Here is a 21,866-nt window from a genome sequence, read left to right on the forward strand (position 1 = left end):
GAATCAGTGACAACATGACTCAAAAACCTTGTTTGATCCACTTGGTCCGTGTGCAACTTTAGAAGAAAGGTCTGGTCAGTCTATTTTGTCTTTCCAGATAATACCCTCTTCCTTCATGTTGAGCATACAGTAAATTTTCAGTTAACTCAATGTTTAGCATAACCTTAATATAATGTTTATTGGAAGCTTTACTTTTATTTTCTGACTCTTGTGCATAGCTTGGTAAGGTAGCCTAGATATGGCTTTTGATGTAAACAAAGTAACTGAAGTTGCTTATTTCTTTGTGTTCATTATTTAAATTGTCTTCCTGAATTTCACGGTAATTTTAGCAGTGCTTGCACAGAGAAGAAGCTAATTTTGCTAGGGGAGCCATAGACTCTAATTTCCCTTGTGCATTTAAAAGAATGTTTTCAGGTTAAATTATTTTAGCTTTTTAATTGAGTACCTCTTTCAATAATTTTAGATATTTGTGATGTAATTGGAACAATTTTAATCTTATTTACATTTGATTGTTTTTGTTTAATCTTTTTGTATAGTCTATTTTAATTGTCCAAGCTGAAGGAAGTACACAAAGTAGTCGCTTTCACTTCTGTTTAGTGAGTATTGGGTTATCATGCACTATCATGTACTACAGTTAAATGCTTGATTTGTACTGTCCAATTTGTACAACTATTGAATCTGACAACATAACCCTCAGTGGTTTAATGATCTGCTAGGCAGCAGTTCAAGGTGATGCTATTTTGTTGAGAACACAGAGGGACTTAATCATTTTCCTTCTGTACCAGTCTTTGGGCTGATAAACTGGGACAGAGGCTGCACATACTTCTTCCTACTGTAAGAATCTACTCTTCTTTGCCTGTGCTGCTCTACTTTGCTTCACGGGTCTGCAGGGTCTTTATAGAAAAGCTGAATGCAGACAAGCTCTTATTTCCTTATTCTTGGCCATGCCAAGATGCTATTGAAAGTTAAGTCTATATTGGTGGCCAAATGCTAGTTACACTTCTGAGTGGGTTACAAAAAGTCAAATAGTCAGTTTTCATTGTAGTGACAAGGCTTCAAAGTGAATATGGAAATCTGTTTGCAAGTACTGGTGAAGAAGAAATAAACCAAATCTTCTGGTTGTCATTGTCTTGGCCTTCTCGTGTGGGTAGGTTGAAAATTCAAGCACTCTGAGGTAGAGACACATGATGAACACACACCTCTGTCTCCCGGGGCCAGTCCATTAATATTTTGCTAATGGTCACTTTATTTCTTGTCCTACTCAGAGGATAATGGAGGACCGTAGAGGGTGAAGTTGCTAAATCTTAAATGCCCAGACCCTTTACAATTAAAAACCATACTGGCCCAAACTTAACATTTGCTGTGGGAGCAGTTAGGCTGCTGCACCAGTAATATTAGAGATACAGTTGTAAATATAACTGTGGGGTGTGGGTTATGTGGCCATTTACTATGTAGGAGCTATGGATGTTGCTGGTAATTGGAGGAAGAGTAGGTCATGGGTGCAAATTGTAATCGGACTGAACTTTTTTGACAGTTGCTGGAAAATAATTGTTGTAAATCTGTGTTAAAGCTCTTGTTGCCTAGTAACCCTGACCTAATAGGTTATCGTAAGGGGCTCAGAGAGGAATTTTGTTCATTTCCTGACTACTGAGCAGAGGCTCATTTTCTGAAATCAAGTTAATAAGAAACAGGCATTCACATTTTGTGAGGAATAGAATTGCTGTAGCTTTAGATATTGGACTTAGTTTTATTTTATTTTCTTGGGGCTGCAAGTGTACAGTGTTCCTACACACCTCATAGGGTATATGAATTATTTACACGCTCAAGGATTGTTGAGAAATAACATTTCAAGTCTGATATAGTAACTGCAGTCCTTTCTGAGTTTGTCTGGTTGCAGATGTAACTGGAACTGGATGCTGAGAAACTTTAGTAGGCCTGATTCCTCTGCCTCTGTTGCTTTGTGTCTGGGGCAGCCCAGTAGCTCCGTTCCTTGTTGGAGAAATTCGTGTCCAGAATTCAGACCCTAAGGGCTGGTTGGACAAGGACTCCCCCTCCACCTCTGTTTTATCAAATTACTCCTGAATATAGGTGTCTGCTTCACTCAACAACAAGTAATCCAAATACAGAAGCTGAAGTTAAATGTTCAGGATTTGATACAAATCAACAAAAGCAAAACTGAAATAAGGGGCTGCCTGTCCTGCAGCGCGTGGAACACGTGGTTCTGTAGACTAGAATAGCAGTGCGACACGGGGCAATACATTACTGAAGCTCCTAGAGGCCTCAACCAAGATCAGTGATGTTTAGTGCTTTACAAACACACAGTATCCTGAAGCTGACAGTCTAAATAGACACGGCAGACAAAGGTCTTGGGGACAAGTGGGGGTAAAAAAGGCACAGAGGTGGAGTGACTTGCTCAAGACCATCTAGCAGGCAAGTGACAAAACCAGGAGTAGAACCTAGGTCTCCTTATTCTGTTAGTGCCTTATCCAGTAGACCAGGGGTCTCAAACACACGGTCCGCAGGCAGCCTGTGGAGTTATTTCCTGTGGCCCGCCATAGTCGCCTACTCCACCAGCAGCCAAGCTCCCTCCTCCCCCCTTCCTAGCGGGAGGGGGGATGCGGCGCGCTCAGGGGAGGAGGCGGTGCTGGGGCGAGGATTTGGGGAAGGGGTTGGAATTGGGGTGGGAAGAGGCGGGGCAGGGGCGGGGCCTCAGGGACTAGACGAGTAGCCTGAGGTATGAAGTTCAGCATGTATGATTCTTTGCTGTGAGTAGTTGGGAAGAATTTTTGTTAAAAGTGGCAATGTATTTTGTATGCATAGTTACTTTTAAAAGTTCCTGCCATTGCAGCTATGTTGATCGTCATCAGTGTTACTGACCACATAAGGAATAGTTACAGGTCTTTATATTTTATTAAAACCCCTCTTCACATTACAGTTTTAAAAAAGTTAATACATTGACTTTTAATATCATACTATATTATTCTTCATTTTTTACTATGCTTTTGTATTATTGTATGAAAAGGTTTCAGTGATGCGGCCCTCAGGCCAATGTACTAGTCCTTATGTGGCCCTCGTGGTGATTTGAGTTTGAGATACCTGCACTAGACCATGCTTGATGCCTCGCTAAAAAGTCTCTAAATTCAGTCTACAGAATGTCTTTCCTTCTCAGTATGTAGATTCTGTTATACAAATCTTTGTTTCTTAAGAGCTAATCTGCTCCTGTTTATCTCCCAGCCATAATCTTCTGATCAATCATAATTGCCACATTAACTGTGATGTTTTAGCAATTTCTGGATTAATTTGGAGAGTAGCAAATGTATGTGAGATATTGAGGAACAGAGCCTCTCTTTTAATGCATATGTCCCTAGAGATTGGAAAGAAGGGATGGAAAAAGAGTGTGGTGCAGGATATTCTAAGTAGAAAGTTCATCAGGAGCTGTTTTATTTAAGGGTGGCTCCAAACCCAAGGTGTAAAGTTTGAAACCACTGTGTCCTATACATTGAAGTAATGCTACTGTCTTTGTTGTTTGCTAAAGTTACTGTGCTTTGTTTTGAAAGTCTGTCTGTTAAGAGAAACTAGATGTTTTTAGTTCCCCCTATGTTGCTCCACTACACAAGCATTGTGGATTTGATTCTTTTTGCAATCCCTTGGGCTACTTTTGAAGTTTTAAATATTAAACACTTCAGTGTTTTAATACTGCTATGATGTATGATGATTACTGGCTTAACTCTCCATTGCTTTTCTTTCAGCTTTACAGTGCCTAGATGATTTTAAGCCTTGTATCAATGAAGGAAAATGCATCTCCTATCGCAATGGCACAGGATACTGCAAGTAAGTAAGCTTTACTTTAATCCTGTCCTCTCCTCTGCTTTTCAATCCAGTTCTAACACATAAAGAAAACGACCCAAAGGCTGTGGCCAGGTTCAGGCTTAGTGTGAATTTTTGATTGACATGAAGAATCTTTAAACCCATGGTTGCCTTTGGATTGTAGGCTGCGTACATGTGGAAGAACAGAAAAATAGAGATTAGAGATGGAAAGACTTGTTACCGAGCTCTTGAAAATAGTTCCTTGCATTACTCTGGTTCTCCTTTGAGCACTGTCTGAATGTGTCCTCATACTTGGGTGATGCATGTCTCTAAAGCCATGGTGCCCAAACTTTTCCTATTTCCCCCTGCTCCCTGACCAATTATAAATCTGGCCGTGCCCCTCCTCCCCATTACTCCACAGTTGGCTCAGCAGAGGACGTTGGGCTGGGGGCAGAACTGGGGCTAGAGGCAGATCTGGCCTGGAGCCGGACAGGGAATAAAGGCAGATCTGGGCTGGGGGCAGAGAGGAGCCAGGGCAGAGCTGGGCTGGGGGCAGAGCTGGGCTGGGGTGGAGCAGGACTGAGTGGCGCTCCCTCCACACCCCGCCATGGGAGCTGGCCCAGGCCCTGCTATACACGCTCCTGAACGTTCCTCCAGGGCGTGCCCCACTGCTTGGGGACCACTGCTCTAAAGCGTAGCTTGAGACTTTCTGGGTAGCAGTTTACCCTTAACTTAAGGTTTAACTTAAAAACCTGTTAGTTTTTGACCAGGTTCTTAGACTGGGCCTTGATAGTTTGACTTCTTTACATTAAGTTAGGAATAGAGGCTGTGAAAGTGATGAACCTTATGGGCAGATTTCCCTATCCTGCTCCAAAACATCTGTAACTTGTAGCAGGTGAGAACTCACTCCTCTTCCAGCAGCTTGGCTTTATTTACAAAAGGAACTCACAGCCCAAAATCCAGGCCAAACTTAGCTATTTGCAGGGTTCCTCTGAACTCTGGTGCCAACCACCATAGGTTTTGTCACCTCTTTATCTGAGTGGGAGTAAAAAGCCCCATTCAGCACTGGGTCACAGGAACCCACCTAGTATTTCCTAGCTCATAGGGTTGGTTTCCTGGCAAATTCATGCAGCCTTGTTATAAATGTGACTTTGCTTTTTGCTGCTGTATGGAAAATCTCTAAACTGCAACAGGTGCACTGGAGCCATCTGTAGTTTCTGGAAAATGACATTGTACCTGTTTGAACACAACTCACTTTTGGTAAGTTAACTTTGCAACTACAAAGATGGACATTTTTTAAAAGCAAGCTTCACCTCTGCAGCAGTTGATGGTGTTGGTCATCCTCATTTGCTAAAGTCAGCTTCCCATTTGCCTGTGGTAAATGGATTTTTCAAGCCTTGCTTACTTCATTAATGTTAGTAGTACCATTTTGTAGCACATTGAAATCCTCTCTTCTTGGTGCTTACATTCTTCAAATATTTGTAGATTTCATCCCACCTACTTAGGCTGGCTAAGTAACCAGCTATTCATATTTAGCTCTTTTCAACATTTTCTTCATAAATCAGTCCCTCCTGCCCCTGAATATTTGTAACCCATCTCTAAAGTCCCGTCAACTTATCAGTATCTTTCTTCTGATAGGGTGCCCAAAACTGAAAGCAGTATTTTGTGAAATTGCACCTGAGATGTGTAGAGGGAAAATCCTAATCTCCCTATACTGGGATGCCTTTTCAGTTACAAATTGATGGGGTTTTTTTTGCAGCCATTATGCACTGCATACTAACACTTGCTGTCCTCTATCGCCTCTTATGTTTTTCACCCTTATTGCTTTCCAAGTTTCTCCTTTCCATCCAAGGGTGAAAGTAAGTTGAGTGATTTACCGGTACGCTGGGGCCAGCTCTGGCCCCCGGAAGGGGCAGGGCCTAAGGCAGAAGGGGAGGGGCTGAGGGGGGGTCAGAGCCAGCCCCAGCCCACCCTGTAAAATAAGTGCTCCCCCTCCCCCACCGGGGTAGCAGCAGCAGCAGCCTGGGGCTCCGATAGCTATTTAAAGGGCCTGGGGCTCCCCTGCTTCTACCGCCCTGGTCCTTTAAATAGCCTCTGGAGCCCTGGAGTAGAGGCGGCGGGGCTCCGGAGGCTATTTAAAGGGCCGGGGCGGTAGAAGCAGGGGAGCCCCAGGCCCTTTAAATAGCTGTTGGAACCCCGCCACCGCTACCCCAGGGCTCCAGCAGCAGGGCTCTGGAAGCAATTTAAAGGGCCTGGGGCTCCAGCCACTGCTGGGAGCCCCATGGAGCCCCAGGCCCTTTAAATTGCCCCCTGGGGAAACTGGGCTGCCCCAGTACAGTGCACTGGCTCTTGCCGGTATGCCGTACTGGGGCGTACCAGCTTACTTTCACCTCTGTTTCCATGCTTTCGATTATTTGCCCCAGATGTATGAGTGACATTTTTTAGAGCTAAAGCTTACTTTCTCTCCTTATCTGTTAAATAACTTTGTTTCTGTCTTGTGACTGGTGTTGCAATTGCTCCCAATCAGCACCACTTGTAAATTTATTAATCAGGTGTCTGTCGAGGTGTGTAGATCATAATAAAGGTGTTAAATAAAACTGATTCCAACACTGGTCCCTGTTGTACCTTGTTACAAACGTCTCCATCTTGATATAGTCCTATTAATCGTGTTCTTGACTATATGACAGTTTTCAATACACCTGGTAACTTAGCTACTTTAAATTTCTCATTTAAGATTTTGACGCTGTTGGTTGTTCTACTAAATCCAACTGTTGCTCACTTCACTGTCAAGCATATGTGTCAAGAGGGACACCCAAGTAATTTAAAGCTACGATTGCTGGCAATACTTCTGGCTGGTGGTAGCTTTAATCGTTTGACAAAAATGTATGATTTAGTGGTGTTTGTAACTCTTGCTGCTGCCTGCCTTCTTTTCTGGTAAAAGTCTAATGCAGGCCCAATCGTTCCTTACTCCCAGTCTCACAGCTCAATCCTTCTAAAGGCACCAATGAAAACTGAAGACATGCCGTGCAAGTTCTGACACCTGTATGACCTTGCACCAAATTTCCAGTTCTGGTTGAATGGTTTGTTTTTTGCAGAGAGGAAGGAAATGTAACAGAAAACTCAAACTCAGTCCTTTAAGGTGGAATTTCCATGTTGGCTGTTAGCATCCTGTTTTCCTTTGCAATAACTATGGGGAACTTTTAATAGGGGAACTTCCCATCTGCTGGGGCAACCTAAACTATTTTCTGAAATATTTTTATAGCTGCAAGAGTAGAAACATTGTGTTCAGGAAGCTGAGCTTTCAGACCAGGGCAAGTGGGCTGACTGTGAGCTCTCCAGTGTCACTCACTAGTTAGCTAAATCCCCACCCCTCCCACTTGGTTGTGTTTTCTGAGTTTGCTGCAGTACTTCCTCTGTTTGGCAATAAGTTAATGAGAGGCTGTCTTCCTCTTTCTTCTCTCCACAGAGTTGTTTGTTCCAGTGTGTTATCAGACTAACTTGTTAAGGCTGGGAGTAGGGGAAGATTTAGGGCCTGCAGTGGACTTTTCCCAGAAAGAAGAAAGGCAATAGCAAGAGTTATATACAGCTTTAAATCATACATTTTTTTTTTCAAATAAATGGTTAAAGCCACCACCAGCCAGATGTATTGCAAACAACCACAGCTTTAAATTACTATCCGTGAGGAACAAATGGACAGATGAAGTAGAAGCCCCGTACATCATAGGTAGATATACACTGAATAAAAATTGGGTTCGACTAAAATGTTCATAAGCAAAATAACTAGTCTAAATGCTTGGCAAAGCAGCTAGAAAATGACAGCTTAGTACTGAAACCACTGTCATCAGAATGGTAATTCTGTACTGTCCATGTCCTGCTTAAAAAGAAACCTGGATTTAGGTTAGAAAAAGTCTTCTCTAACGTGGCCAACTTCTGGCGGTTAATTCTTTCAGGGTGGGGATGGAGATCTTGCGCCTGATGTTAAAGCCGTGTTGGATCCTGTATATTCTGTTAAAGCATACGGCTCTTGTGACTGGTTTATATATGCTTTGGGTAGCTCCGTTCCCACTGTGCCAGTTTTCTTATGGCACTGTTTGATGGTGCTTCTAATCTCCTTTATCCTTGACTTTGTAGTTAGGCAAATTCCTCCCTCCTGTTTCTGTCTATCCTGAGGTCAGAATTAATTTTCTTTCTGAGGTGTCTTTTCTTAAATACTGAAATACTTTTCTCAAACGGATTTTATTGACACAGTTAGAAATCAAAGAAGCTGTAAAAAGTAGTAATGCACTTGCCTAGACAGCAAAGAACTCCACTAAAGAGGCCTACAGCCTAAATTATAAAGTATTGTTCAGGGTATCACTGACCTGAGTTTTCAGAACAGACAGTGAAATGAATGCAGCTGTTAGAAGTGCTGTGGAAGAAGGGGGCATCTTGCTAAATTTGTACAGGGCCTTGTGCAATGGCCTGCATTTTTGTACACTTTGTATGCACTTAGGGGTAGGCAGAGGGTTGGGGTGTGCATGCTCATACACCAGAGGATAGACCAAAAAAAACTTTTAAAGACTTTTAGCCAATTTCTGTCTCTTTTGAATTCTGACTTTTGCCAAACCCACAAGATCAAAAATGCAACAATAGCCACAGGCTCGCCATCACACTGTTCACCACAGTAACCTCCCCAGCAGCCCCAGGCCCTGAGCAAATGCCAGGTACCTCCCCAACACAGCTGCCAAGTTTTGTGCAATGCCATGTCCTACCCCTGCCTCTGCTTGGGGCGGGATGGTATGTTGACCATAAGCTGAATTCTATGGTTATATGCAAATCAAAAACTTGGATAGAAGCTGCACTGCCTCCTGCCTTCAAGCTCAGTGGAAGGACTTAAAAGCAGTTTGGGTCCTGTGGAGCAACAGGATGGTGGTAAGGGGTTTCCAGGCCAATCTGAATTCATTTAGCCCATCCTCTTCTCCAGCACTTTGGCCAGCTCTTATTTCAAGTAGGCCCTTCTTAGCTGGCTCTTCTCAATCAGATTCCAGCTGCAGGGACCACCTGGGTTGAGAGATAGTGCCTGCAGGGCCCAGCCTACAAGGAAGAGCTCCATGAACTGAAGTGGATGTCTTCACAGGACCTGCTTTCAGGGGCCAGGGTCAGTCCCAGATCAATCAGCGGAAAACATCCGCTTAAAACTTGAATTCAGAATAGGGGGTGGCCTTTCCCTCTCAGGATGAGATTTTTGATCTACCCCCTTCCCCCTCCCTTTAGGGATTGGAAGGAAATCCTAAAGGCTGAAGGAAAGGGAGGAGCTCCTCAAAAGGAGAAGTGCTCACTCTTTCCATCTAGAATCATAGAATATCAGGGTTGGAAGGGACCCCAGAAGGTCATCTAGTCCAACCCCCAATCCAATCCCCAATCCAGGGGAAGAAGCTGGCACTATATTCCCTAGTCTCCCAACATTCTCTGGAGTTGGGCTATGGGGACAAAAAGCTGCCCATGGCCCAAGTGGGCAGGAAACACAAAGCTGAGTCTCACCATAGAGACTTCTGGTCCTTTTGTTGTTTGTTTATTGGTATTGCAGTAGCACCTAGGAGTCCAAGTCATGCACCAGGACCCCACTGTGCTAGACATCGTACAGACACACAACAAAAAGACAGTCCCTGCCCCAAAGTGCTTATAAGATAAATAGTAAGAAGAGAGGGATAAACTAGCCAGAGAATCCTGTTTTTCCTCCTGAGTCTGTATGGGAGTCAAAAGGAAAAGACTGAGTAAAATCTGTCCCAGAATATTTGCAAACTGGGTCAACTTTGTCGTGGGGCCTGCGTTTTCCCTCCAGTGATCCTCCAATCAAAACAAAGGGAGTGTCAAGTGGGTGCAAGCATTCTAGGAAATTCCTCCCTTCACATACCAAATTAGAACTATATGCTTCCTGCTGTGCAGCCCCAGATGATATCCTTAGGCCTGAATGGGAAACTCCCATGAAAACCAAACATCTGGAAAGATTAGCTAAAGTAATCTGCAGTCAGATAGACTGAGCTGGTGAATGTACCAAAAATGGATGTAGTACTGTCTGGCGAAGAACAGCCATTCAAACTGAAAGGACGTTTCTTTCAAAGGACCCCACAGAAGGGATAAACACAACATTGGGGAGAAACAGCAACTTTGGTAGCACAACTGCATCAGCGGCCTCCATGTGTTCTGCTGGTTCTGTTTCTTTGGCATTGACAGCATTGTTTGAATCCAACTCCTTGGATTTCCAGCTGTTTTTTTTTTTTTATTTGAATAACTATCTTTACAGTGTTTAGCGAGGGGAACATCTATTGTGAAACTTTTTGAGAGCCTGCACTAAGGCACTGTAGGTAATTGCAGACTGGAGCTGTGAAGGAAAAAAGTGGGTTGGACTAAGTTCTGACTAAAGTATTTGTGCTGGAAAGTAGCCCAGAGAGAGTAAAGGAGAAGCTTTAATTATAAACAGCTGCAGGGCTGAAGCAGCCCATAACACATTTTTCCACTTCAAATTCTTTGTAGCTTTCAAAAATCATAATTGGAAATAGCCTATGTGTGAAACTTGTTCTTAAGTAAATGATTAAATTCTTGCAGAAGTAGACAAAGAAAGCTCACGTGCTTCTAGAAAGTGCCAGGACCAACTTCATGCTCCCATCACTGTTCCTGAGGGTTAGATGGAAAACGAGGAGAAACAGTGGCTTTTGTTTGGAAAGGGTATTATTTCCTGTTCTGAGCCTGTCATTTTGGAGCTGACACAAGCTGCTATAATTTTAAGCTGTTCTCTGGACAAGTGGCTTTTTATGTAAAGAACTTGAAAAAGCAAATCTTTCTGTGCCTCATTACTACGGAAACTGATCCAAATTTACAGCAGTGGCTGGTGGATTAGAAGCATTCAAATCAGCTTGACTGTAGTCCTCAGAGTTGCCAGGCATAAACTGATCCACGTTTCTAGTGACATGATGGGGCATGTGTGCAGGGTCTTCTGTTTCTCAGAGTATATTGTCTCATAATGCTTATGCAGTAAATCAGCATTCTCTATACCTTCCTTACTTCCATACTTATTTATACCTAGCCTGGTTGCAGTCCTGGTGTCTGGCTGGTGGGTCTCACCCACTTGCTCAGCGTCTAAATGATCACCATCTTTGGGGTCGGGAATGAATTTTCCACCAGGTCAAGTTGGCTGGGAGTAGACCATTTTATTTTTTTGCCTTCCTGTGAAGCATGGGGCACAAGTCACTTGCTGGTTTGAATTAGAGTAAATGGTGGATTCTTTGTAACTTGAAGTTTTATAGTCAAGATTTGAGGACTTCAGTGAGTTAGACAGAGGCTATGGGTCTATTATAGGAATGGATTCTCTAGCCCGTGATGTGCAGATCAGACTAGATGATCGTAATAGTCCCTTCAGACCTTAAAGTCTAGGCATCTACAGCAGTTCAGATCAACTGAGGAGCTTGAGCCATCAGCCCCAAAGGAAGCAGAGTATTTTCAGAGAAGGAGCCTCAATTTCAGAATTTGCTTCCCCAAACTTGTTAACCTTGGGTCACCCTGCAAATCTTTTGTGTTCTCCCAGACTTTTTCTGGTGTGGAAGGGTAGGAGTAGATTAAAGAGGGTTATGGGAGAATTCTAGTTTGGGGGGATGGATGGAGAAGATCTTCAGTTTAGGACAATGCTGCTTATTTATAGTACATGGAACTGTTCCTCTTTGTACATGTATCCAAAGCTTTTTCACAGATGATAAGACAAGAAGAGACCATTGTGGTAATTAAGCCTGACCTCCTGTGTAACACAGGCCACAGGTTAACCCTGAGTTAATTCATGTTTGAATTGGAGCAGAACTTTTAGAAAAACATCAATCTTAATGTAAAAATTGTTGGTGATGGAGAATCCACCATGACCCGCGGTAAATTGTTCCAATGGATACTTACTCTCATTTTAAAAAATGTGCCCTTATTTCTAGTCAGAATTTGTCTAGCTTCAACTTTCAGCCACTGGGATCCATGTGGAACCACACTAGAAACATACCTGCTTGAAGATGACTCCCTGGTTACAGTTGCATTTGGAGACCAGACAGTTTTTAATCCATCAGATGTGTGCATTTTAAACAAATTAGTAAACAGTTGATTTCAGTTCTGTTGCCGCTAGATACTTTGCCTTGAACCTCACTAGAGAACTAATCACTCTTCTTGAACTCAGAATCTCCCTCCCCTGGATCTGAGTAACTATCGCTGACTTAATTTGGAATTACTCATATCCTGGAGTGGGGAAAATGGAGCATCTGGAGTTCATCCCTAAAATATTTGTATTGTGTGTCATGTCTGATGCCCCTAGTTGCCTCTTAAACAAGATGTACATATTCTGATTCCTCATCAAACCATCTAGAATATAGAAAAATCTGCAGATTGACTGTCCATTTTTCTCTGCGTTTTTGATATTTTGGCTTATTTGATGTACATTTTGCAGGTTGCTCCTTTAGCTGAAGGAAATAAATGGCAGTTTCTGCTCAGTGCTTCAAAATGGATTGAAAATTCCTAGTCCAAAGGTCAGTCAGCAGATGGATTACAGCACTGACAGCACTGTGTTTACACAAGTCTTGCTTAGTGAGAAATAGTGATTCTGCACATATAAATCTTTATAATATTGCCCCAATTATCATTAAATGTACCAGTTTATTTTTGTATTTCTTAGAGATGGAAGAAAGATGGTCTAGCGCAGTGGTTCTCAAACTTTTGCACTGGTGACCCCTTTCACATAGCTAGCCTCTGAGTGCGACCCCCTGTTATAAATTTAAAACACTTTTTAATATATTTAACATCATTATAAATGCTGGAGGCAAAGCAGGATTTGGTATGAAGGCTGACAGCTTGTGACCCCCCCATGTAATAATCTTGTGATCCCCTGAGGGGTCCCGACCCCCAGTTTGAGAACCCCTGGTCTAGTGGTTAAAGCATGGGTGGGCAAACTTTTTGGCGCGAGGGTCACATTTGGATGCGGAAACTGCATGCAGGGCCATGAATGTAGGACTGGGGCAGGGGGTTGGGGTGCGGGAGGGAGTGTGTGGTGTGGGAGGGGGTGCAGTGTGCAGGAAGGGTCTCAGGGCAAGGTGTTGGGGTGGAGGAGGGGACTCAGAGCAGGGGGTTGGGGTGCAGGGAGGGGTGCGGAGTGTGGGAGGGAGCTCAGTACTGGGGGCTCAGGGCAGGGGGTTGGGGTGCGGGGTGTGGTGGGGGGTTGGGGTGCAGGAGGGGGATCAGGGTAGGGAGTTGGGGTGCAGGAGGGGTGTGGGCTGCGGCAGGGGGCTCAGGGCAGGGCTTCAGGGTGCAGGAGGGGTATCAGGGCAGGGGGTTGGGGTGCAGGAGGGGTGTGGCGGGGGCTCAGGGCAAGGGTTCGGGGTACAGGAGGGGGATCAGGGCAGAGGGTTGGGGTGCAGGAGGGGTGCAGGGTGTGGCAGGGGGATCAGGGTAGGGAGTTGGGGTGCAGGAGGGGTGTGGCAGGGGGCTCAGGGCAGGGGTGCGGGGTGCAGGAGGGGGATCAAGGTAGTGGATTGGGGTGCGGGGTGTGGTGTGGGTTTAGGGCAGGGGGTTGGGATGCAGGGGTGTGTGGCAGGGGGCTCAGGGCAGGGGTTTGGGGTACAGGATGGGGCTCAGGGCAGGGGGTTGGGGTGCAGGAGGGCTGCGGCAGGGGGCTCAGGGCACGGGGTTGGGGTGCAGGAGGGCTGCGGCAGGGGGCTCAGGGCAGGGGGTTGGGGTGCGGGTTCCGGCCCAGCGCCACTTAGCTGGAGTGGCTCCGGGGTGGCAGCGGTGCTGCACCGCTAAGGCAGGCTCCCTGCCTGCCCTAACCCCGCGCTTCTTCCTGAAGTGGCCGGCACCACATCCCTGTGACCCCTGGGAGGGCGGGGCGCAGGGGGCTCCACGCGCTGCCCTCACCTGTGGGTTCCACACCCGAAGCTCCCATTGGCCGGGAATGGGGAACCGTGGTCAATGAGAGCTTCGGGTGTGGAACTCACGGGTGAGGGCAGCGCGTGGAGCCCTCTGCGCCCCCTACTCCCGCAGGGGCTGCAGGGACATGGTGCTGGCCGCTTCTGGGAGTGGCGTGGAGCCCGCAGCACCACAGGGGTGGCCATCCTGTGGGCTGGATCCAAAGCCCTGAGGGGCCATATCTGGCCCTTGGGCCGTAGTTTGCCTACCCCTGGGTTAAAATGTTAGCCTGGGACATAGGTGCTGGCGATTGGTCCTGCTTTGAGCAGGGGGTTAGACTAGATGACCTCCTGAGGGGTCCCTTCCAACCCTGATATTCTATGAACACCTTCTATGAACTCTGTGGGTGCGCTTCACACCCACTGGCAGCCAGTTGAAGGGGGGGAGTGGGGATGGGGTGTGCTCGGGGGTGGGGGTGGAACTGGGCGGGAAGAGGCAGGCTGGGGGTGAAGTCTTGGGGGAAGGAGTGAGTGGGACGGTGCCTGAGGCTGGGCAGGGGTTGAGCACCCCTGGCGAAAGGAGGAAGCCGGTGCCTGTGGCCTGAGACTTGGGAGACCCAGGTTCAGTTCCTGTGTTGCTAGAGGCTTCGTGTTCAACTTTTGACAAGTCACAGCCTCAGCTCCCTATCTGTGTAGTGGGGATAACAGCACTTTCCTACTTCACAGTGGTGTTGTAAGGGGAAAAGTACACTAAAGGTTTTGAGATGGATAATATCTGTTATTCAGATTGGTTGTTTACTTCTGCAGAGGACATTATTAGGTATAGCAAAATGGAATTAACTAATACTCAAGTTTAAAAATATTGAAGGGATGGGGAGACAGTATCTGTCTGTCCATCAGTCGTATGGAGGGGCGGGGAGGGTGGGACAGAATGTTTTTGCCCCTCATTAAATGTAATTGGAGTTTCATTAAGTTTTATATATGAATTAATGTTACGACCTTATACTTTCAGGATGCTCACTTTGGACAGTCATAAATAACAAAAGGGCTTTCCATAAATAACAAATACGGTCTATGCATTAGGGTCTGTAATGTTGCTGTCTAGGTAGGAAAGACTTTGGGTGTTAATAGTGCCAGTACTGGGACCTTTCACAGTAGTAGCTTGCATTGTGAGGATCAGTGTGAACACACTGCTAATCATGATTTCCATTCTCTTGTAGGTGTCCAGAGGGTTTTCTTGGAGACTACTGTCAGTACAGAAACCCTTGTGAAAGCCATACCTGTCAGAATGGAGGAACTTGTGAAATCACATCTGTGGTCGGAAAAGCCACTTGTAAATGTGCTCTAGGATTCACAGGAGAGGACTGCAGATACTCTGAATCGCACATCTGCTTTGTGTCTCACCCCTGCTTAAATGGAGGGACCTGCCAACTGCTTCTCCAGGACACATATGAGTGTGTCTGTCCACCAGGTTACACAGGTGGGACTTTGTAATTGTGTCCTTAGTCATCCCCCCTCCCATTTGAAGTACCTTTAAGCTGGATGTACCCTCTTAAAAATGTTCTAGTGTTACCCTAATATGCTGTCAAACTAATAGCTTCTGCACTGGAAATGAGAGCTAGGAGATATAGCATGAAAAGATTTTTTTGTTGTTGTTTTTTTTTAAAGCCAAATTTGGGGCCTCTCACCCTTCATAGCAACACTTTAAAAATACGAATGTATTTTAATCTCTTAGTGCTTGTCAAGTGGGGAAACTGACCTCAACAGCTATTCTGGAAGAGATTGTGTATATCAGGAGTTATTCCAGAATAGCTATTGCACTTTAAATTCATGCTGTATCTTATTCCAGAATAACTGCCCCATGTAGGCAAGCTCCAAAAACAGCTAAATGAGCAACTTTAGTCAGCAACAGCTTTCTGTAGGGAAGCTTAATTCTGTGTCAAGGGGAGATTCAGAATCCTGTTTTTATCCTTGAAGACCAGGTGGGAGAGGAGAGTAAATGTCAGCAGTGCAGTATCATTCCAGCTCATTGATTACTTCTCATAAATCGTAGGGTTCTCTATCTTGCAGCTCCCACCTAAACAGGTTAGAACTAAATCAAATTGGTGGTTGCAATGGGAAATGCTTGTGTTTTAGATCTAACTGTAACATGGTAGAGTACACAGCTGGTGTGTGCAGAAAGACATCTCAGCTTTGGGGTGTCATGGGGATGGAGGGAGAGAAGTCTACATCTTCCATCCAAACAATTTCTGATTGACAGAAGTTCACACATGTCTTGGTCCTACAGGAAAGGACTGCCAGTGGATTGATGCTTGTGTGTCTCAGCCATGTGCCAATGGAAGTACATGCATCACATCTGGAAGTGGGTTCTCCTGCACCTGCCCAGCAGGCTATATTGGCCCAAAGTGCGAGATGGATGTAAATGAATGTGCCATACCAGGACAATGCCAACACGGTGGAACTTGTCACAATTTGCTCGGTTCTTACCAATGCCAGTGCAAGCCAGGCTTTAGAGGACACCGCTGTGAGAGCACCTATGTGCCATGTTCACCATCGCCATGTATGAATGGAGGGACATGTCATCAAACCAATGACTTTACCTATGAGTGTAACTGTCTGCCAGGTAAATACTTAGTCCTTCCCAAAACCCAGCTGGAATGCAGTGGTGAAGCTAGGAAATCAAGCACTTAAGTTTTGGTTATTTCTGATATATGGTCCTCCTACAATATTGGAGTGATGTGGGGGCTAGGACAAAAGGAACATAAGTTTGGATAAGGAAGGGAGCTGAGATGAAGGCTTAGTTGCGTGGGCTCACTGTTTCCTAATATGAAAGGGGAGGAGTCTAGTGATAGGGAAGGAGAAAGGGGTTAAAGATCACAGGACTGGAAGGGTCATGGTAAGAAAACATGGGTGGGTTCTGGGGCCCAGGTGAAAAGGCTGAATATGTCAGTTAATATTATTGAAGAAACAGATTGCTCAAATTTACCGACGTCTGAGACAGCTTGATTTCTCAGCCTAGTGTTGCTTTCATGTTAACCTATTGCCTTTTAATTTCCCTCTTTTTTTAAAGAAAGACTTCGTTTATGGTTAGCAGGCTCTGCAGGCTTCATCAGTGAAGCTTCAGTTCCTTGAACTGGAGCTATTGGACCTCTGTGGTGCCCAATGTTTTGTTATGCCTTGTGCTAGAATAGGGGTGAGCAAACTTTTTGGCCCGAGGGCCTCATGAGGGTTGCAAAACTGTATGGAGGGATAGGTAGGGAAGGCTGTGCCTCCCCAAACAGCCTGGCACCCACCCCCTATCTGCCCCCTCCCACTTCCCGCCCCTGACTGCCCCTCTCAGAACCCCTGACCCATCCAACACCCTCCCCCGCTCCTTGTCCCCTGACCGCCCCCTCCTGGGACCCCCCGTCCCTAACTGCCCCCCCAGACCCTTATCCAATCCCCCTCCCTGTCCCCTGACTGCCCCGACCCCTATCCACACACACACCCCCTGACAGGCCCCTCAGGGCTCCCATGCCTATCCAACCCCCACACCGTTCCGAGTCCCGTGACTGCCCCCCCAGAACCTCCGCTCATCTAACCGCCCCCTGCTCTCCGTCCCCTGACTGCCCCCCAGGATCCTCTGCCCCTTGTCCTACCCCCCCCCACCGCTCCCCGCCCCTTACCATGCAGCTCAGAGCAGCAGGAGCTCGCAGCCCTGCCGCCTGGCCAAAGCCAACTGCGCTGCCTGGCAGGAGCAGCGGGCCAGAGCGCTGGCGGCGCGGCGAGCTGAGGCTGCGGGAGAGAGGGGACAGCAGGGGAGGGGCTGGGGGCTAGCCTCCCCAGCTGGGAGCTCAAGGGCGGGCAAGATGGTCCCACGGGCCATAGTTTGCCCACCTCTGTGATAGAACCATTGCAGAGGAAAACAGAGAACAAGAAGTTCTAAGGCCCTGATCCTGCAAAACCAATGGGACTGCTCTGCTCACATGAGTGAAGTTACCCTTTCTTGCAGGGACGCAAGGTTGGATGGGAGCGTCTTGCACCTTTTCCCTGCAGACCAGTGTTCTCTGGTTAAAATCTGGACCTTAAATATAGTCAGGAAATGACAACATAGTTACCAGAGTAGTGCACCCACATATCATTTTGATAGTTACTGTTAATGTGTCTCATTACACAACATGTACAGTGTGGGTGAGTTCTTGTTGCTCTGAGAGCCTTTCCTTTGTATGTCCTGACTGACATTCATGTCTAAATTGGCAGTGTTGTGTTGTTGTAACTTGGTTTACAAAACTTCCCATTTAAAAAAAATCAAAAGAGAAAAAAAGGTTGGTGAGCCAGGGTACTTCCACTGACTGCCCAGGTGAAGGCAAAAGCATCCCGGCATTCCTCACCCCAGTGCAACTAAGGCACCAAGAAACGTCCTGATGTTTTGGGAGATGATTCCTGGTGGCCTGAATTCTGACCCCTTCTGGTGAGAGGAGCGGGAGGGAAAGGGGCCAGCAGAAGAGTGTGAGGCACCAATGGAGAATTGAGGGAGAAGCTAGAAAGGCTTGAAAACAAGGAGTAATGGCTGAGCAGTTACAGTGGTGTCAATAGTATTCTCTTCAGTGATGCAGCTACTCTGAATGCACAGTATAGTTGATTGTAAAACTTTTAGGTTCCCAACTCATATGTGTGTGTTTATATAATCCAAATGTTGCAATTACTTATGTCACATAGCTGAAATCAAGGGAAATTCCTGCATTCTAGAGGTAAATTTACCAAAAGCTATGCCAGTGTAAACACTTCTTATACTGGTATAATTTCATCCACACCAGAGGTTGCACCAGTTTAACTAAGTAAATTCTTCTCCAGTTTTAGTCAAATTGGTATAAAAGCTGTTTAGACAATCCCTAATTCTAAACAGATGGAAAGTTTCTCAGGTCAGTCAGTTTTAGTAAATTACACTTATGAGAGATGTTTAACTTGCAGCATTTTAAACTCCTTTTAATTGTGGTGAGAATGAGTTTTATAGCTGTAAATATCTGACAAATAAGGAGTTGACTTGGCAACAGAATGTTAAACAAGTCAATAGAGGAAGTTCGTGGCTGGGAAAGTGACTATTCATTGTTATCCATCACAATAATTACCAATTTACTAAGATAAGAACCCTAGGGAATTCCAAGAGCTTGTCCAGGAAAGAATCTGTCAGACTAGAACAGACTGTGTGTGAGAACTGGAATACCTTGTAGAAAGAGGAAATAACTTCATGTGTTTGTTAGCGCTTCGTACCATGTCATACAACTGTGGCCTCAAACTGCTCTTTATTTAAACCAGAACATCCTAGAAATGTGATAGAAAAGGCGTATTAAATAGAATGGTCTATCCTGCCTGGTGTGATGCAGGGCTTTTCCTGTGGTACTGGTAGACACTAATCTCTCTAAAGGTATGTTTACACAGCCGTTGGGAACATACTTCCCAGTGAGAGTAGACAGACGGGCTAGCTCCACTCAAGCTAGCATGCGAAAGATAGCAGTGTGGCAGCAGCAGCATGAAAAGTGGCTTTGGCTAGCCACCTGAGTATGTACCCAGCTGCAGGCTGCTCCCAACAGAGCAGGGAGACAGAAAACATCAGGTGTCTGGATGCAGCAAAATAATGAATTCTGTGGCATCTTGGAAAAATACTAAGTGTTGTAGCTGCAGTGTCAGTCCATGGGGCCCTGAATGACATGAATGGGGCAGTTTGCTCCTCTGCATTAATTCAGACTTGTGGCAGACTCAGGCTGGCATAAATGCATTGTTTTAGAAGCTGAGAACTTCAAACATGCACCTTGACCAGAAGGGCTAGAAATCAGTGCCTTGGGCTAGAACGGGGTGAGCAACCTTTTAACAATTAAAGCTGAACTTTAGGACAATTCTGCAGCAAGAGGTGAGTTCTGCTACAAATTCAGCCACAGTATTGCCGAGTGTGTACAGCCTGAAATAGGCATAAAAATCACACTACTAAAGTTTCAGCTGTATTTTATAAGGATTGAAATAAAGAAAATTGGATGGGGCATTTGGGAGATCAGAAGTTACCAAAAAACTTGACCACTTGCATTTTTGGAGCTGGAACTCCACAAGAGTGTGGCCCTTCATGCTTCACATTCATTTTGATCTGCTGTCCTTGGTAAGGTGCCTGGGGCTTTTGACTAAGCTTGGTGGTTGAGGCTGGTGGTTTCTATTCAAAGCCATTTCCATACACTTTTTACGCACTGCATTGCTCAAAACAGTACCTGACATGTGCGTGCTTTAGGAAATGTGTACCAGGAGATGTGTGCTTTAAAAATATTTAGGATGCTATGCACTGCTTGTAATGCCTGTTTGAAGTTGGCACAAGCTTCATAAAGTGCACACAGTACTTTCGTTTCATGCTGAGTTGCTGTATTGATCTAACTGACATGCAGCTTCCCTAATGATTGTTGTCCTGTGTTGCTGGCATCAACAAATAAATGCAAGGACAGGATCCAGGAGTTGGTAAATTATTCTTTTTCCTCTTCCACTGGCTGCTCTTAGTAGTATTCTGCAGGTGTTATTTACTTAGACCTCACAAACCCTCTGCAAGTCAGGCAGATGTGGATATCAGTATTTTCCTATGAGGAAACTGAAGCACAGAAGTCACTTCCAGCGTTGCCTTTGGCAAGTCAACTATGAGAACTAGGGTCACTGTTAATTGTGGTAGTGCCAAGGGCCAGCAAGGACAAGGCCCCATTGTCCTAGGCACTGTACAGACAGCAATAGTACACAATCTCTGCCCTGAAGCATTTACCATCTCCATAGACCAGACAAAGGGTGGGGGGAGAGGATAACATACAAGCATAGTGATCAGTGTGGTGGCCTGCAAACATCCGGTTAGTTCCACAGTTTTTCTTTTAACTTTTTTGGGATTGAGGTTTAGTGAGGAGATTTGCTAAACAAAAAGAGGTGGGGAGGTATGAAGGGCAGGAGTGGAGACAGGCTGAGATGAAAAGACGAAGGAAGAGGGGATTGGAGCGAACAGCCAGTCTGCACAGCAATGTCCAGTCAATCCTGTAGAAAATAGACCTCTATGTCTGACGTCCCCTGCTTCTGCAGCTGCTCTACTGGCTTTGGTCTGTAGCTGGCTCCTCCCTGCACTTTCTTCCCCACAGCCATGTGGCCCTGGGGAGAGGAGTTGCCACATTGTCCTAGTGCCCCCAAAGCAGGGTTTCCCCTACATAGGTTTGGCCTGGAAAGTGCTGGGGTGAATGGGACTTGGTTGGGCCCCATTTTATCCGAGTGTAGCAATACCTGCTTAAATTGCTTCTGAGGCTGCTATCTGTTTGCTAGATAGATTGCTAATCTGCTAGATCAGTGGTTCTCAACCTTTTTTGGCTCAGGACCCATTTGTAAATGTTTATGGCCTGTCACAACCCAGTAAATAGTCTGGGGGTGGAGGCCTTGGGGTGGTTTCAGTTGTATTCTATCCACTGGCAGAGTTGGGTCCTGCCCGGCACTCACCCCACCCATAGTCCGGGCTCCTGCAGCTCGTGTACTGTGAGGCTGGCTGGGTTTGGCTCTCTGCTCCAGGTGTTGCAACCTCTGGGGTTGCAGCACTGCTCAGGTTTGGCCCCGCCCCGCTGACAGGACCAAATTTGTGTGAGTGGAGTTGTGACCTGGTTCATGGGATTGCAGGGCCACTGACTCAAATCTTGCCTACCCGGACTCCCATTGTCATGACGACTGGGCCAAACCAGAGTGGAGTTGGGACCCCAGAGGTTGCAGTGCCTGGAGCAGGGAGTGAGCCCAGCCAGCCCCGTGGGACAAGGAGCCACAGGAGCTGCCACGCAGCCCTTTGAAACATTCTGGTGACCCAGTTTTGGGTCTGACCCACGGGTTGAGAAACCCTGGACTACAATACAACTCTCAACCTTGGTTTCATTTTGCCTATCTGTATAATGGAAATAGTGATTTATTCCCCTCACAAGATTTCCCAGAGGACTAAACAGTAAATGTAGTGTAGGATTCAAACATGGGACGTGCTCCATGATTTAATAGCTTTCTTCTGTTTCTGTGTTTTTTACTCTTTAATTTTACACACACATCAAAGCACCTGAAATTCATATGAGGTACAGTGGAATTGCTAAATGTACAGTTCTCCTCTGGGCCTTGCCTGTTAGAGAACGGGGAAAGTCCTAATGT

General features: G+C 45.8%; 1 protein-coding gene across 7 annotated transcripts in view; it reads left to right on the plus strand.

The window, feature by feature from the left end:
* The window catches only part of NOTCH2 (notch receptor 2), a 133,101-nt gene that overhangs the window by 15,824 nt on the left and 95,411 nt on the right, over positions 1–21,866 (plus strand). For all 7 annotated transcript variants that reach the window (XR_012160294.2, XR_012160295.2, XM_073356271.2 and 4 more), the window contains exons 2-4: positions 3,750–3,831; positions 14,930–15,189; positions 15,997–16,332. Coding sequence is in view for 5 of the 7 variants with exons in the window: in XM_073356271.2 (XP_073212372.2) it covers positions 3,750–3,831; positions 14,930–15,189; positions 15,997–16,332 (678 nt within the window). In the remaining 2 variants the exon portion in view is untranslated. The remainder of the gene's footprint in view (positions 1–3,749; positions 3,832–14,929; positions 15,190–15,996; positions 16,333–21,866) is intronic.

This window comes from Lepidochelys kempii, chromosome 8 (assembly GCF_965140285.1).
Source record: "Lepidochelys kempii isolate rLepKem1 chromosome 8, rLepKem1.hap1, whole genome shotgun sequence".
Classification (NCBI taxonomy): Eukaryota; Metazoa; Chordata; order Testudines; family Cheloniidae; genus Lepidochelys; species Lepidochelys kempii.